This window comes from Cucurbita pepo, chromosome LG05, assembly GCF_002806865.2.
Source record: "Cucurbita pepo subsp. pepo cultivar mu-cu-16 chromosome LG05, ASM280686v2, whole genome shotgun sequence".
Taxonomy (NCBI): Eukaryota; Viridiplantae; Streptophyta; class Magnoliopsida; order Cucurbitales; family Cucurbitaceae; genus Cucurbita; species Cucurbita pepo.
Window position 1 is genome coordinate 9,978,001 of NC_036642.1, and position 15,537 is coordinate 9,993,537.

The 15,537-nt window shown below is 38.0% G+C and overlaps 3 protein-coding genes across 7 annotated transcripts; 2 read left to right on the forward strand and 1 right to left on the reverse strand.

Moving 5' to 3' along the window:
• The first annotated feature begins 516 nt into the window (after positions 1–516).
• Positions 517–7,192, forward strand: LOC111794723 (CSC1-like protein At3g21620). 4 transcript variants are annotated; one of them, XM_023676836.1, is made up of 13 exons: positions 517–686; positions 811–994; positions 1,158–1,500; positions 2,527–2,673; positions 3,307–3,442; positions 3,611–3,712; positions 3,983–4,102; positions 4,185–4,265; positions 4,349–4,689; positions 4,762–5,007; positions 5,098–5,422; positions 6,327–6,560; positions 6,647–7,192. In XM_023676836.1, exons 3-13 carry the CDS (start codon positions 1,187–1,189, stop codon positions 6,905–6,907), a joined length of 2,307 nt encoding a protein of 768 aa, XP_023532604.1. In that variant the 5' UTR covers positions 517–686; positions 811–994; positions 1,158–1,186; the 3' UTR covers positions 6,908–7,192. The 4 variants fall into 4 exon arrangements, with proteins under 4 accessions (XP_023532604.1, XP_023532606.1, XP_023532605.1 ...); XM_023676838.1 differs by having other exon boundaries at positions 1,163–1,500; XM_023676837.1 differs by lacking the exon at positions 517–686 and having other exon boundaries at positions 708–994.
• A 629-nt stretch (positions 7,193–7,821) lies between these two features.
• On the forward strand, positions 7,822–12,205 carry LOC111796097 (condensin complex subunit 2). The gene is made up of 13 exons (XM_023678788.1): positions 7,822–8,210; positions 8,350–8,448; positions 8,868–8,985; positions 9,388–9,461; positions 9,537–9,597; positions 9,678–9,878; positions 9,993–10,288; positions 10,404–10,548; positions 10,642–10,895; positions 11,002–11,032; positions 11,139–11,278; positions 11,488–11,595; positions 11,848–12,205. The coding sequence occupies exons 1-13, from the start codon at positions 7,941–7,943 to the stop codon at positions 12,043–12,045; spliced, it is 1,995 nt and encodes a 664-aa protein (XP_023534556.1). The 5' UTR covers positions 7,822–7,940; the 3' UTR covers positions 12,046–12,205.
• Positions 12,206–12,380: 175 nt separating this feature from the next.
• On the reverse strand, positions 12,381–15,047 carry LOC111796098. Of its 2 annotated transcripts, XM_023678789.1 has the most exons (3): positions 14,700–15,047; positions 13,467–13,490; positions 12,381–13,017 (listed from the first exon to the last, which is right to left on the reverse strand). In XM_023678789.1, exons 1-3 carry the CDS (start codon positions 14,908–14,910, stop codon positions 12,674–12,676), a joined length of 579 nt encoding a protein of 192 aa, XP_023534557.1. In that variant the 5' UTR covers positions 14,911–15,047; the 3' UTR covers positions 12,381–12,673. The 2 variants fall into 2 exon arrangements, with proteins under 2 accessions (XP_023534557.1, XP_023534558.1); XM_023678790.1 differs by lacking the exon at positions 13,467–13,490.
• Positions 15,048–15,537: the final 490 nt, after the last annotated feature.

Below are 15,537 nucleotides of genomic sequence, written 5' to 3' on the forward strand. Positions count from 1 at the left end.
TAAAAAATTAAAATACATATTTATTATTAGGTAGAGTGTTGACTTTTTTTTTTTTTTTTTACTTTAAATCCTAATAAAGTATGAACCGAATTCTATATCAGTTTATTTATTGTAAATTAAAATACTAATTTTTATTTATTTATAATTTAGTCCTTTCTAACTTTTAAAATTTTCCCAGAGTCCCTCTCATTTTAACACTTTTAATGGTATAATATATCTAAAATTTCTTTAATTAAAAGGCTAGGAATAGTGAATTTTTTTAAAATAATATATTGACTAAATTGAAATAAAAAAAATGATAAATTTCAATTAAAAAAAAGTACATGAAAATAAAAAGAATCAGAACCGTTCATTCATTAGAGATCGAACGGCGAAGGAGAGGTGAGAGAGGTAGCCGAATCAATTTCAAAGAAGGAGCCGTTAGAGTAAATGGACAGAGTGGTGTGCGGGCCTGGTCGTCTCCTTCCTTTCCTTCGATTAAATGCAAATGTCAATGACGTTTGTTCACCCTATCATAATCCACAGAAGATAACAAGTAAAAGATCAAAAAACAGAAGCTGCCGAAAATCAAAAGGGTCTTAATCCCGGTTTTCCCGTCACCATTTTCAATCCTTTGACATACCCTTTCAATCAATCACCGACCCTTTCGCCCTTTTCGTTTTGTTTATTGTTTTCTCAAATTTCAGGTGCGTGCATGAGATGTGAGCATCAAGTATTCGCACCTCACATGACTGACACTCTCTGATTTCTTCTTCTTTTTCCCCCTTTTGATCCTTTCCCATCTTCTCATCGTGTTATTCATTTTTTCAGAATCTTCACGTTGTTTGCACTACTGGGTACCTTTTTTTATTGATGTTCTTGCCTGGAATCTTCCTGTTCGTCTCGATTTCAATGTTTTGGGGAGTTTTTGGCTCAGCTGGACTGAAGCAGTGAGTATTGGTGATCTGTTGTGGAAGATTTTGAGTTGAAATCGTAAAAAAAGAGTGCCCAAATTGTGAGTTCTCTGGATTTGTAAACTGGGTTTCTGTGGATTTGTTGCTATGTTTTGAACATTTTTGGGTTATTTTCATTTGATTATCGTATTGAGTTTCATGAACAATCAACTCTGCGGTGACCTATTTTCTTTTCCTCTTTCTTCTTGATGGGTTTTTGTGCAGATTAGTTGATTTGTAGTTGAGGAGGATAAATGGCATCCATCGCGGATATAGGAGTTGGGGCAGCCATTAACATTCTTAGTGCTTTTGCTTTCTTTATAGTATTTGCTTTACTTCGGATACAGCCAGTGAACGATAGGGTCTACTTTCCCAAATGGTACATTAAAGGCTTAAGAGGAAGTCCATTGTCTAATGGTGCAATGGTAGGCAGAATTGTGAATTTGGATTTCAGATCATACTTGAAGTTTCTGAACTGGATGGTTGCAGCTTTGCGAATGCCAGAACCCGAGTTAATCGATCATGCCGGGCTCGATTCTGCTGTTTACCTGAGGATTTACTTGTTAGGGTAATTGTGTATCTTCTTTCTCAGTAGTTTGTAGTTTGCCATGTGAATATTCCTATTGCACTGTTTCTTTGACTGTCCAGGAGATTTTTCTTATGAAAATGAAATTAGTGGGACTGTTGAGAACTAAAGAGAATAAGAAAAAACTTCCCCGTTAGGAATCGCGAACCTCCACAATGGTATGATATTGTCCACTTTGAGTATTAGCTCTCTTGGGTTTGTTTTTTGGTTTCCCTAAAACGCCTCATACCAATGTAGATGTATTTCTTACTTATAAACCCGTGATCAATCCCTTAATTAATTGATGTGGGACTCCTCTCCCAACAATCCTCAACAATTCTCCCCTCGAACAAAGTACACCGTAAAGCCTCCCCTGTGGCCTATGGAGCCCTTGAACAACCTCCCCTTAATCGAGGCTCAACTCCTCCTCTGGAGCACTCGAACATAGTACAACCTTTGTTTGACACTTGAGTCACTTTTGACTACACCTTTAAGGCCGACAACTTCTTTGTTCGACATGGCTAAGTTAAGGGCATGACTCTGATACCATGTTAGGAATCACGAACCTCTAAAATGATATGATATTGTCCACTTTGAGCATTAGCTCTCATGGTTTTGTTTTTTGGTTTTCCCAAAAGGCCTCATACCAATGGAGATGTATTCTTTACTTATAAACACGTGATCAACCCCTTAGTTAGCCGATATGGGACTCCTCTCCCAACAATCCTCAACATTCCCAACCTGGTTTCATTGATTTCGTCTATCCGCCTTAGTTTCTTTAAATTTTAATTGCTGAGAATTTGATTAGTTGTGGGATAGTGGGAAGGTTGAATTGAATCCTTAAAAGTCATCCCAAATCAGAACTTTAACTTTATATGTTACAAACATGATAGGTTTTCCTATACTTCCACATGTTTCCCTATATTCCTCATCTCCTTTTGTTAAAAGTTAATACTTGTGTGGTATTTATCATCTTATCATCTTCTTCATTGACTGAAATTCTAGCTTTTTCTTGTCATTTTGTTGCAGGCTCAAAATTTTTGTGCCCATTGCATGTCTGGCCTTCACAATCCTGGTACCCGTCAATTGGACAAATGGAACTTTGGAGCATTCTTCTTTAAATTACAGCGATATAGACAAGCTTTCCATTTCCAACATTCCTGTTGGATCACGTAGGTATGCGACAGAAGTTTTTTAAGAAACAATCACTTGGACATGCATGATTTTTCCTCCTCCTAAGTTGTTAGACAATTCTCCTTTTCATTATTAATTTATCATAGAAATGAATTTGTGAGTCAAACAATAATGGGTCCATCTAATAATCTGTGAGATCCCACATCGGTTGGAGAGGGGAATGAAGCATTCCTTATAAGGGTATGAAGCTAACGGCGGTTCGTAACGGGCCAAAGCGGACAATACTTGCTAGCGGTGGTCTTGGACTGTTACAAATGGTATTAGAACCAGATACCGAGCGGTGTGACAGTGAGGACACTGGGCCCTTAAGGGGGGTGGATTGTGAGATCTCACATCGGTTGGAGAGTGGAATGAAGCATTCCTTATAAGGGTGTGGAAACCTCTCCCTAGTAGACGTGTTTTAAAACCGTGAGGCTGACGGCGATACGTAATGGGCCAAAGCGGACAATGTCTACTAGCGGTGGATCATCTGATAGAACTTACTAAGTTGTAATTTTCTGGGATATGGGTTATCAGATAATAAGCACCGATGAATGAGCTTTAAACTTCTTAATTTCATCACCACGTTAGATCATAAAAGATGTTCTCAATTGCTTTTAATATCACTTATTGCAGATTTTGGACCCATTTGGTTATGGCTTATGTCTTTACGTTTTGGACTTGCTATGTGTTGAGAAAGGAGTATGAGAATGTTGCTTTAATGAGGCTCCATTTTCTTGCATCCGAAAATCGGCGTCCAGATCAGTTCACGGTACGATTGTCCCTGAATCCCTGATTATTATTAGCCTCATTTTGGGGTGGCCAAGTTCTGAGAATGGTGCATTGGCTATCCCTTTCTCTAACCATTGCACTTAAATGGTGCATCAAGCTTGTTCAACTCGTAGTTAACATGTATGCTGACATCAGTTGTATGATGCAGGTGATTGTTAGAAACGTACCTCCAGACCCTGATGAATCCGTTAGCGAGCTCGTTGAACATTTTTTCCTGGTCAATCATCCTGAACATTACCTGAATCATCAGGTCAAGATCTTTCCATGAATGATTCTACAAAAATGCCACTGATTTACTTGCCAAGCGTGCATCTGTTAACATTAAGGACCATGCCTCTCTGTTAGATATAAATATAAGAAATTTGGTTAGGATAGCAACATATGATGGAATATCTGACATCCAAGATTTCTCCAAATTTTAAAAAATCGTTTCTCAAATATTGGTTTTGCACGAACATCTTCTGGAGTTGTGATTTATGTGTTCCTGACACCTGCTGAAGTTCTTCATATGCTTATGCAGATTGTTTATGATGCAAACAAACTCTCTAAATTGGTTGAAGAGAAGAAAAAAATGCAGAATTGGCTAGATTTTTACCAGCTTAAACGTTCTCGAAACCAGTCTAAGAGGGTCACTGTGAAGGTATTAGAGCTTTTGAACTCGTAAATTGGTAACCATTTGAGGTTGCACTACATATTTCCTATTACTAACACCCTGTGGGCAGACTGGTTTTCTAGGCCTTTGGGGAGACAAGGTCGATGCCATAGATTATTACTCGTCCAAAATCGAAAGTCTATCGAAAGAAGTGAGTTACAGTCTTTTACTCTTACTCGGCGCGTTGATATCATCGAGATGTAATTTACATATTCGCCAAATGGTTACATTCAGATATCACTGGAGATGGATAAGACAATGAATGATCCTAACTCAATCATGCCAGCAGCCTTTGTTTCCTTCAAATCTCGGTGGGGCGCTGCCGTTTGTGCACAAACTCAACAGTCAAGAAATCCGACCATTTGGTTGACAGAATGGGCTCCTGAGCCCCGGGACGTGTACTGGGATAACCTGGCGATTCCATTTGTTTCACTGGCAATCAGGAGGCTCATTGCTGGAGTTGCCTTCTTCTTCCTTACCTTCTTTTTCATGATCCCCATTGCATTGGTTCAGTCCCTTGCTAACATGGAGAGCATTGAGAAAACAGCTCCCTTCCTCAAACCCATTATTGAATTGTGAGTATCATTTCTCTTCACGCTTGGCCCTCTAGTGCTTACTGTTCATGAAACTTTCTAATTACAATGCAGGAAATTCGTTAAGGCGGTTATCCAAGGCTTTCTTCCTGGAATCGTTTTGAAGATTTTCCTCATCGTTCTTCCTTCTATACTGATGTTAATGTCGAAATTCGAAGGGTTTATTAGTCGATCGTCTTTGGAGAGAAGATCCGCCACAAAATATTACATATTCCTATTTGTTAATGTGTTTCTTGGCAGTATAATCACAGGAACTGCATTCCAGCAACTTAATAATTTCCTTCATCAGTCTGCAAACGAGTAAGCCATCACTGATAATGTGGAAAATCACCTGCATAGCTGATTGAATTCTTTAAAGAACTTTCTGTAAACTAATTCAACTTTTTGCAGCATTCCGAAGACGATCGGTGTCTCGATTCCGATGAAGGCAACGTTTTTTATTACCTTCATCATGGTGGACGGTTGGGCTGGAATTGCTGCAGAGATTCTGAGACTTAGGCCTTTGATAATGTACCACCTTAAAAACTTCTTCTTGGTGAAGACTGAAAAGGATAGAGAAGAAGCCATGGATCCAGGAAATCTCGAGTTCAACACGGGCGAGCCTCGGATTCAGCTTTATTTCTTACTCGGGCTCGTTTATGCTGTCGTCACACCTCTTCTCCTTCCCTTCATTGTTATATTTTTTGGATTGGCATATGTCGTCTATCGTCATCAGGTAAATCTATTTTGTCTAACTTCAGCTCTCTAGTTTGCTACCCATGTTCCATTTTTGTCTGCAAATAATGATGGGTTTAAACTTCATGAAATATGGATACGGTTGAGGATTGTTAGGAGAGGAGTCCCACCTCGGCTAATTAAGGGTTGATCATGGGTTCATAAAGTAAGGAATACATCTCCATTGGTACGAGGCATTTTGGGAAAACCAAAAGCAAAGCCATGAGAGCTTATGCTCAAAGTGGACAATATCATACCATTGTGTAGGTTCGTTGTTCCTAACATGGTATCATAGTCATGCCCTTAACTTAGTCATGTCAGTAGAATCCTCAAATGTCGAACATAAAAGTTGTGAGCTTCGAATGTGTAGTTAAAAGTGATTTAAGTGTCGAACAAATAGTGTATTTTGTTTGGGGGCTCCAGAGAAGAGGAGTGGAGCCTTTATTAAAGGGAGACTGTTCGAGGGCTCCATAGGCCTCAGGAGATACTCTATGGTATACTATGTTCGAGGGGAGGATTGTTGGGAGAGGAGTCCTACATCGGCTAATTAAGGGGAACTGATCATGGGTTTATAAAGTAAGGAATACATCTCCATTGGTATGCGGTCTTTTGGAGAAACCAAAAGCAAAGCCATAAGAGCTTATGCTCAAAGTGGACAATATCATTCCCATCGTGGAGGTCTGTGGCTCTGTTATGGTCCTTTTTTGGGGGGAAATTGGTGCCATTAACTTGTTTGATATTCTCTATGAATCTCGGTCATATTGAGGCTATGCTCGTTTGAACACCAGGCCTGTAATGAGTCCACTTGCATTCTAGTCTTTCATGACTGAATCGATCAAACCCTTCAGCTGTATTTTTGAAGTTTTAGAATCTGAATTTCATAGAACTTTCTCCAAACCTTGTAGATCATAAATGTGTACAATCAAGTGTACGAAAGTGCAGCAGCATTCTGGCCCGATGTCCACAGGCGTGTCATTGTCGCTTTAGTCGTTTCTCAGCTATTATTAATGGGACTACTCAGTACAAAAGAAGCTGCACAATCAACTCCCTTGCTCATTGCACTGCCAATTTTGACTGTATGGTTTCATACGTTCTGTAAAGGCCGATACGAACCGGCTTTCGTTCGATATCCATTACAGGTTAGCACATAGACCTTTTCTCCCTTGTTGTTGTAGCTGAGTTTTAGCTGTTTCAGATCACTTCACCCTGTTGATTGAACTTGCAGGAAGCAATGATGAAAGATACATTGGAACGTGCAAGGGAGCCAAACTTGAACTTGAAAGGGCTCCTTCAAAATGCATACGTTCATCCCGTTTTCATGCACGACGAAGACGAAGTAGAAACCGAAACAGACTCTGAAGATTGGCAGAAGGAGCCAGCACTGGTGCCAACAAAACGCCAGTCTCGAAGGAATACGCCGTTGCCGAGCAAGCTCAGCAGCCCCTCGTCGTCTTCACGGTTTGAAGTTGATGGAGGAGTTTCATAACATTCTGAAGTGGTAAGCTTGCGCTTGCTTGTTTCTGAATGGTGTATATTTTCACTTGGGAAGAAAGGGAAGGGGATGATCACTGTAACTGTAAATGATGAGTTAGGATAGTGCAGTTTTTTCTGTTCTATTCTTAGGATTTTTTTATAAATTAATTTATTATATGATAATCGAAGTTGTTTCATTAGAGTATCACTGTAACGAAGTTGTACATGGGACGAGGTCGGGACGGCTTTTCCGTCTCCGCAAAATTCTCCATTTATTATTGCAAGGATTAGGTTTGAATTGGGTCGAGTCTTTTTTTTCATATTATTTAAAAAAACCTACTTATTTATAAATTTCACGTTAATAATTGAAATAGGATAAAACACAAACATAAAATATATTCACAAGTCATAATTTTAAGTCCGGTAAAATTTAAGTCCGGTAAAATTGAGTTCAATTGAACTATGAACTCTATTTTTGTGTTAGATAGAGTTGACCCAACAAAAGAAAGTTTCAAGTCAGTGAATTTTTATTTTTTTAAAAATTAATTCAACCTTGTAACCATCTAAGTCTATTGCTAGCAGATATTGTTTGCTTTAACCGGTTATATATTGACTTGTTACACACGAATGTGAGATCTTACAAACCTAGACCCAAAAACCCTAACTTACAAACCTAGACCCAAAAATCCTAACTTAACCCAATTGTTATAGTTTGGGCTGGATAGTCTGTATTGTTCAAGTCATCGAGCCATTCATAGTTCAACTTCGAGCTATTAAAAGGGCTTTTTGGACATTTGCTGTAGTTGCAATTAGCCCTAGAAAGGTTTTTTTTTTAAAAAAAAATCAGCTTAAAAGGAAAAAAAGGGGAAAGAAATAAAATAAATAAACAAAAATAATTATTAGGAAAAGGGGAAGTATCCCGTTGGACAGGCAAATTTGAAATAGAGAAATGGAGGGAAAATCGTGTTTGTCGTTCAAGTTCTAGTTTCTGAAAGAGCTTCCCGACCCAATCTTTCTCAAGTTTCTTTCTGTGTTTGATTCTTCCAATGGCGGAACCTCTAAGCCCTAATCCATCAATTGTGCAGAAGCAGAGGCGTCCGATGGCCTCTCAGTTGCAATCTCCGACGAGCCCCTTCTTCCTTGGCTCCAACGACGACCAACTCGAGCGCGCTCAAGCAAGGGCCGCACGCGCTGCAGCAAATCGCCGCAAGTCTATCGCTACCAATCTACTACCTCGCGAAGACCCCAATATTTTCCTCGACAAGCGGCAGATTCTTGAATTATTTCAAAATTGCATCAAACTCGCTAGTGAAAATGTGAGTATCTTTTTATATCTTAGCATTCTCCTTCTTCAGTACTTTCTTCCTTAGTTCTAAAATTACACTGTATAAGCACTCACACTAACTGGAACCGTAATTATTTATTGTGCTTTTCTGCTTGGTCTTGTCGGTGCAGAAAATTAATCAAAAAAATACATGGGAGCTGAATTTAATTGACCATCTTACTGAGATTATTAAGGTTGAAGAGGAGGACACGGAGACAAATTTTCAGAAGGTCGGTTGTGTTCTTCTGACTGATAATAGTCTGGTGAAAGCTGCTATAATTATTGTTATTTTTTTTTTAACGAATTTGAACAAGAATTGTTTCTCAGAAAAAAAAGAAGCTTTGATTGCTTATTGTGATGATAGCATCAGTTAGCTCTGAGTTGATAAGTCCATGAGTAATCGGAAGACTGACAATTTTTGTGTGTGTGTGTGTGTTTATGAGTTTAAACAGCAAGATCTGGAAATTCCTTGAGTAGAAAGTTCTCATGCTTCCCCCTTTTACAGAAATTTTAATCAAGTTCGTTCTGTTTTGTGGAATTAATTAAGATCACCCCTTATTCTTGAAACAAAATGGGCGTTGCTCATCAATGATCAGGTTTATGGTCTTAAAATTTGGTCGAAAATGTTTGTATGATGTGTTGTCTTTAGGCAAGTTGTACTCTTGAAGCTGGAGTTAAGATCTACTCATTAAGGGTGGATTCCGTTCATTCAGAGGCATATAAAGTCCTTGGAGGGATGAACAGGGCAGGCCAAGAAAATGAGCAAGGTAAGCTTGTAAATCTCAAATTTTTTCCTCTTACTATAGTTTATGAGATTATAAAGAACGTCAATTGAGAATATGAAAGTTTTAAACTGAATACACAAGTTCATTTTCCAATAACAATCCCATTTCAAATTCAATATTATTTGGAAATTATTTTATGTAATCCAAACTCAAGGACGTCAACCATCAACGTTCGCTGAACTTGCATAAAGCAACAGTGATTACAAATGTTAGCATCATACTATGTGCTCTGCCATTAGATTTCCATGTAAAATTGGCTGTGCTTAATTTCTCTACTATGTTTCCTTCATTTTCTTCCTTACCTCTTTTGGGTTTCTGGTTTGCAGGATAGTTTTGTATTTCATATTATTTGCTTGTCGTTCTGACATCTAGCTGTATTTTCAGAAACCATCATGCAGGAGGGAAATCTAGAAAGTGAGCAGGAGGGAGTTCATTTGAAAAAAGAGCAAGATAAAAAGGTTAGAAATCTGTTCTGACTAGTAAAATGAATATCTGTCTGGATATCTATGTTAACATATGTCTGTATTTGGCAGTTGTCTCCCTTGTCAACGCTCGAGTCATCTTTTGAGGCTCTAAATGTAAAGAAATTTGATGGTGATCACACATCTAATGCTTTCTTTCTGCTAATGATAGATGAGGATGAGGTTATGATTTGGTTTTGTCTGTTATGTCAGTGGCGTTTACGGTGGATCCTCTTTATCATCAGACATCTGCTCAATTTGATGAGGGTGGAGCCAAGGGCCTTCTAATGAATAATCTTGGAGTATATGGTGCATGTAGGGTGCTTTTTGATTCAGATGAAGTGCCTGGGAAATGTATGTCTTGCGAGGATAGATATAATAACACTGATATGATCGATATCTCTTTTGCCAAAGGTTTGTGGCTGTTGATGATAACATCGCGTATATTTCATTTTTCACGTGTTACCCTGTCATGTGGTTCAAAATGAAGAAACTCAACTCTAAAGCATTTTCCTTTTGCTTCTGTAGATTGCATCGAGGAGATGGTGTTCAATATGCGAGTGAAGGATGAAATATCACCAACATTAAGGAATATAGTCAATCTATTTGATGAAGATAACAAACGACCTTCAGATTATTGTAGTTCAGCTCCGAAAGCAGCCGAGGAAGCTAATATGGATTATGATGTAGATGACAGATTTGATGGTGATGATTTTGATAATTTTGATAATTTTGGCACTGCAAATTATGACAACGATAACCAAACAAGCATGGTTGATGATGGACCTGGTGGTGGAGATGCAGGTTTTCCAACTTACAATGAGGTCATTTTTAAGATTATTCATGTTCATACAATTAGTTTACATTCATGTTAATCATGTAGCCTTGGATTAGGTGAAATAAGATTGGAACTATTGCTAAAATCTTGAAGTATAACAGGAAAGTGTGTCCTCTACCTACCATGACCCTGATACTGAGGAAAGATTGGAGAACGTTGATGAATATTTGATTTCATGTTTGGGTTTTACTTTAAAACAGAATGCTTGGGCAGGCCCCGAACACTGGAAGTATCGTAAAACCAAAGGTATTGTTAAGGACAATAGGGTTAGGTCATTTTGCAAATTAGCATTTTCATCTTCAGGACTTGTATGTTATGTAATATGGAATCTTACTGTAGGTTCTAGTGATGGTCCCACAGAAAATGGATCAGAAACAACGACTAAGAAATCAAGAGCTAAGAAACAGGCAGAAAATGACATTGATTTCACAAAAGATTTGGAAAAAGAAGTTTCAGATCTCTTCGCACCTCCAAAAAATCCCAAAGCATTGTTGTTGCCTAAGAATAGAGTACCTTGCAATACTAAGCTTCCTGAAGATTGCCACTACCAGCCTGAAGATCTTGTGAAGTTATTTCTTTTGCCAAATGTAAAGGTAATTTTTGCCACCTCATTTCCATCTCGTTTGCTGTTCAAATAGGGAGCATCCCAGGTTTTAAGTTTTTCCCTAAACTCTTGTGAAATAATTATTTTGGCTGCAGTGCCTTAGGAGAAGGGGAAGACAGCATTCAGGTACTATCTCTATGATACTTAGTGTCATAATTTTCCAATAAAGTTGATTATCCTTAGTGTCTAATTATGACATGCTAATGGACATTTTGGCGTTCCACATTTTTAGATGAACCATTGCAGCATAACGATGATTTTGAAACATCGCCATCATGGGAAGATGATAATGTATTTGGTGGCCAATATGATGAGGGTGATGCTCACAGTGATGTGGAGGACTCAGATGCTCTTGTTACTCAGCCTCGCCAGGTTCATTTAATTTCACTAAAAATTTCATTTTGACCCATTGTGAATGATAATGAATCTGATGTATGAGGATCGTGGTCTATCTATATCTAGCAAAATGTAATTCAACTTCTGATGAATTTGTAGCTGGATTTGCTGTGTTTGGTAGGATTCGGTAAGAAAGTAAAGATGCAAAGATATTTTTCTTGATTGTTTCCTCCTGAACGGTACAGGTTAACAAAATTGAAGTTCAATACGACAAAACATCTAAGCAAGTTGATGTCCAGGCATTGAAAGAAACACTCTGGTCCCATTTACAAGAATCTCAAACGGATGTCCAGGTATCTTACTAAACTTAACTTGATTTGAGGACATTTTAGTATGTGAACAATAGATGAACTTCCCAAATAATTTGAAGACATTGATAATTGGATCTATCATCTATGAGTTGAGTTAGGGTAGAAATGAGTTGTAGAATTCCAACTTGGGTATAGTTCTTTTTATAGTTCATCTTTTATCATTGTTATTGCACACTCACACACACAAGTAATCCTGTGAATGGATAAATTCTAATCCTGATATGTTCTTGAAAGGGTGACGATGAAACAGTATCTTTCAAGCAAATTCTTGCCACCTTTCCAGATGACTGCAGAGCTGCTCAAACCATCAATGATATCTCGCCCCATTTGTGTTTTATATGCCTGTTACATTTAGCTAACGAGCATGGGTTAAGTATAAATGGCTATGACCACTTGAACGATCTCACTATTCACTTCGGTCGTCAAAATTGATTCAGTATAATACTTGTGAAACTGTGTACCCCTTCGTTTTCTACAGGTTGTAATTTATCACTGTATCATGTACTAGGCTGCTGCCACTGATGGTGCCATTTAGCCGGAATATATTGTTGTAGAAATTTGAATGGAGAAATCCCATTTCCTGCTTTACTTTTGTTCATGCTCGTTCTGTTGTAATTATAAGCTTAGTCTATGAACTTTTAAGTTCGTTCAGATAATTTGTTAACATGTAAGCCAAAGTTTATGTCAAGCAATCTCTTTGATCTGTTGTACGTTCTTTATAAACGAAGATGATATTTAATCGTTCTAGGGACAAGAAGTTAGATGAGTAGTCTAACCTACTGTTCTATCAAATATTGAAACAGCCCATTAAGCATCAAAGGAAGATTTGCTAGATAACATTGCCCTGCCAAAGGTTTTAGGTCCTAATCTCTTGAAGGGAAAGGAGAGAGGCATCTGGTTGGTATCTTTTCCATAATATATCGCTATCTATCATGTTCATACAAGTGGGAGTTTGAAGAAGAAACCTAAGTGGGATATGTAAAAAGAAAAACCTGGGCTCCCAGTATAGATTAATCAAATTCCAAGCTACTGTCAAAGCTCCTGTTTAGCGTCGGGTCATTCATGAAGTTTGAACGATATCACGAGCGGCATGTGACGTGACAATGTCGTCTCTCCATCCTCTTTGGCGAGCCCTATTCTCCCATAATGCTGTTAGCTTCTTCTGTGAAGCTAATGTAGCTTCAGCTCTTTCCCTTGCTGCTTCACATGTTTCCATGCCTGAATTGCATTTGTCTGCTTCTTTCTGATATTGAGATGTCATCTTCTTTGCTTCCAGAAGAGATATGTCAGCGCGCCGATGACGTTCCACGGCTTCGGCTTCCCTCAGCTTCAGTTCCTCGGACAACAACTCTGCAAAACTCTCTTCTGTTTCCTCATTCATGCCAGAGTCATGTTTCACACAATCTGTAAGAATGGAAACAAAGAGAGAACTCATTCTATGTTACTAAAGAAATAGAACATCTACATCAAAAACAAGAAACCAATAATGCTACTTAGCAAGTGGCAATCATATCACTTCATTAGTTACAATTGTTGCTGATATGATATGCAAATTTGAGACCATAAGACTTCATTTGATGTAGCAATTTGAAATACAAAACTAAGAGGGTAAAACTTTGAGCTCGATTCAACTGGAGCAAGACGATCATGCTAGTAGTAGCTTGTAGTTCTTTTGCTCTTTTCTAGTAAAAATATTGGGCAAATTCTAAGAATTTTCCTTGATTAGACATGAGTATGAGAATCAATACAAATTCAAGAACACAGCAAAAAATTCTTGCAAGAGGATGAGATTTTCTACAATCTATAATATACAAGAATAATCATTTATCCAAATTAGCGTAAACAAGACTAACCTCTAAAAGTCGTGTTTTCAAACTCTGCAAAGCAAGCAAACCAAATTAAGAATCAGTTTTAGGATAACCCATTGCAAGGGAAACTAAAAGAATGAATCCTCTCACAGTATCAACATAAGCCACACAAGCTTGTGGATAATGAATATAGAAAAACAACAAGCATCACTCTGTCACAACAGCCCAAACCCCACCGCTAATAGATATTGTCCGCTTTGACCCGCTATGTATTGTTGTCAGCTTCACGATTTTAAAACGCGTCTACTAGGGAGAGGTTTCCACACCCTTATAAAGAATGTTTCGTTCCCCTCTCCAACCAATGTGGGATCTCATCACTTCAAAAGGGAATACTATACTTACAATTGCATAGCAGAATACAGCTAAAGGAAAACCACATGAAGTAAACATTTACTGATTACAAAGATGTAATGAATGTGGGTTTCAAACCAAATCAAGGTACTCTGAGTACTACAAGTTTATGACTCCAAGCATTATTCTACCTTTAGTTTCAACATCAATCGACACCGAGCAACAAGATAGCTTCGGCACTAATGAACATGTAGAATGAAACTGTCTCTTACCAAAAAAAAAANTTAAGCCTCTACTCCATATCAGTACAACAGATAACAGAATATTCTTTGCAATATTTTGTTCTATTTCTTGTTTTGGTAAGGATACAAGTGAAGCTTGTAGAATTTAAACTCTGGATAAAGACTTTAAATCAAACTAGATCTAATCCTCAAACCTTAACATAATTTGCAATGATAACACAAATAATAAAAACAAAATGAGATTGAAGTCCAGCGATGGCAGATTTGAATAAAGAAAAGCTGAAACCATCAATGGCTAAAAAAAGATAGAGGGTGGGAAGTCGAACCTACAAGCCTTTTAAACGAAGCAGAATGCATTTACAGTTCAAGTTGGCTAAAGTATTATTGTTCCATGGCAGCACAATGGAGCATAAAATAATTGTTTTTGGCATTTGAGACCAAATTCACTATTAACACGATCCTCCTCGATCAAGGAGAAACAGAATCAAGCAACTGAAGAATTTTCAGCAAAAAAAGAAAAGAAAAGAAAAAGGTAGCAGTCGTCTAAACTTTTGGCAACATGGAACATGAGATCAAAGAGGAAATCAGAAAACAAAAAGAAAGGACACAAAAGAGCGGAAAGAAACTAGATCTGCAAGAATATGATGCCTAAAATCTAGAGTATTTCATTTCCGGACAAACTCACCATCAGTGAAGGCGAAGTCAGTCTGAGAAGAACAGTCACAAAAGCAAGGTGGACAAGTTGAGGAAGAGGAAGAAGAAAGAACAGCCAAGCCCTCCATGAAGTGCCAGTAGAGAGGCGGACCCAAAATGTAAGCAGCTATACAGAGAGCTATAAAACCCAATCCCACCTTCGTCAGTCCTGGAGAGCATGAACCCGCCGGCTTCACTGCCATTCCTAGACCTTTCTGTATCTCCTCTACTTCTCTGTGTGTGTCCAGAAATGAGAAATGGAGAATGGAAACCAGCTCGTTGGAGAAGATGAATTACAGAAGGAAAAGCGGAAGGGAAATCAAACGCAGTGGGGATTGGGGAAATCATGAAAGTTCGTCTAAATTATAATTTTAATATATATTTTTTGAAATTTTAATTTCAAAAACTTCAAATTTTATTTTAGTAATTAAAGAATAAATAATCAAAAATATAATTTTGAAATTACATAAAATTATAATATATATATATATATATATGAAGTATAGCACCTTATCAGCACGTGAGAGATGTTTCCACGCCTTTAAGAAATGTTTTGTTCCCCTCTCCAATTAATGTGGGATCTCACCATTAGCGTTCTCGTCCTACAATCCACCCTTTTCAGGTCTAGTGTCCTCAATGACGCTAGCACACTGTTCTGTGTCTATTTCGTTCTCCTCTCCAATCAATATGAGATTTCACAATTCACCCCTTAGGGTTCTAGTGTTTTCGTCCCACAATCCACCCCCTCGGGGATCTAGCATCCTTGCTAGTACACTATTTATTGCTTGATTTTGATACCATTGGTAACAACTTAAGCTCATCGCTAGGTT

Bases quoted from the DNA above. Each gene is read 5' to 3' on its own strand.
- LOC111794723 (XM_023676836.1), top strand. From the start codon at position 1,187: ATGGCATCCATCGCGGATATAGGAGTTGGGGCAGCCATTAACATTCTT. The intron at 1,501-2,526 runs GTAATTGTGTAT...ATTTTGTTGCAG, and splicing joins CTGAGGATTTACTTGTTAGG to GCTCAAAATTTTTGTGCCCA. The intron at 4,690-4,761 runs GTGAGTATCATT...ATTACAATGCAG, and splicing joins CTCAAACCCATTATTGAATT to GAAATTCGTTAAGGCGGTTA.
- LOC111796097 (XM_023678788.1), top strand. From the start codon at position 7,941: ATGGCGGAACCTCTAAGCCCTAATCCATCAATTGTGCAGAAGCAGAGG. The intron at 8,449-8,867 runs GTCGGTTGTGTT...TGTTGTCTTTAG, and splicing joins CGGAGACAAATTTTCAGAAG to GCAAGTTGTACTCTTGAAGC. The intron at 10,289-10,403 runs GTCATTTTTAAG...GAAGTATAACAG, and splicing joins GTTTTCCAACTTACAATGAG to GAAAGTGTGTCCTCTACCTA.
- LOC111796098 (XM_023678789.1), bottom strand. From the start codon at position 14,910: ATGGCAGTGAAGCCGGCGGGTTCATGCTCTCCAGGACTGACGAAGGTG. The intron at 13,491-14,699 runs GTGAGTTTGTCC...CTTGCTTTGCAG, and splicing joins TGACTTCGCCTTCACTGATG to AGTTTGAAAACACGACTTTT. The intron at 13,018-13,466 runs GTTAGTCTTGTT...CCATTCTTACAG, and splicing joins TGAAAACACGACTTTTAGAG to ATTGTGTGAAACATGACTCT.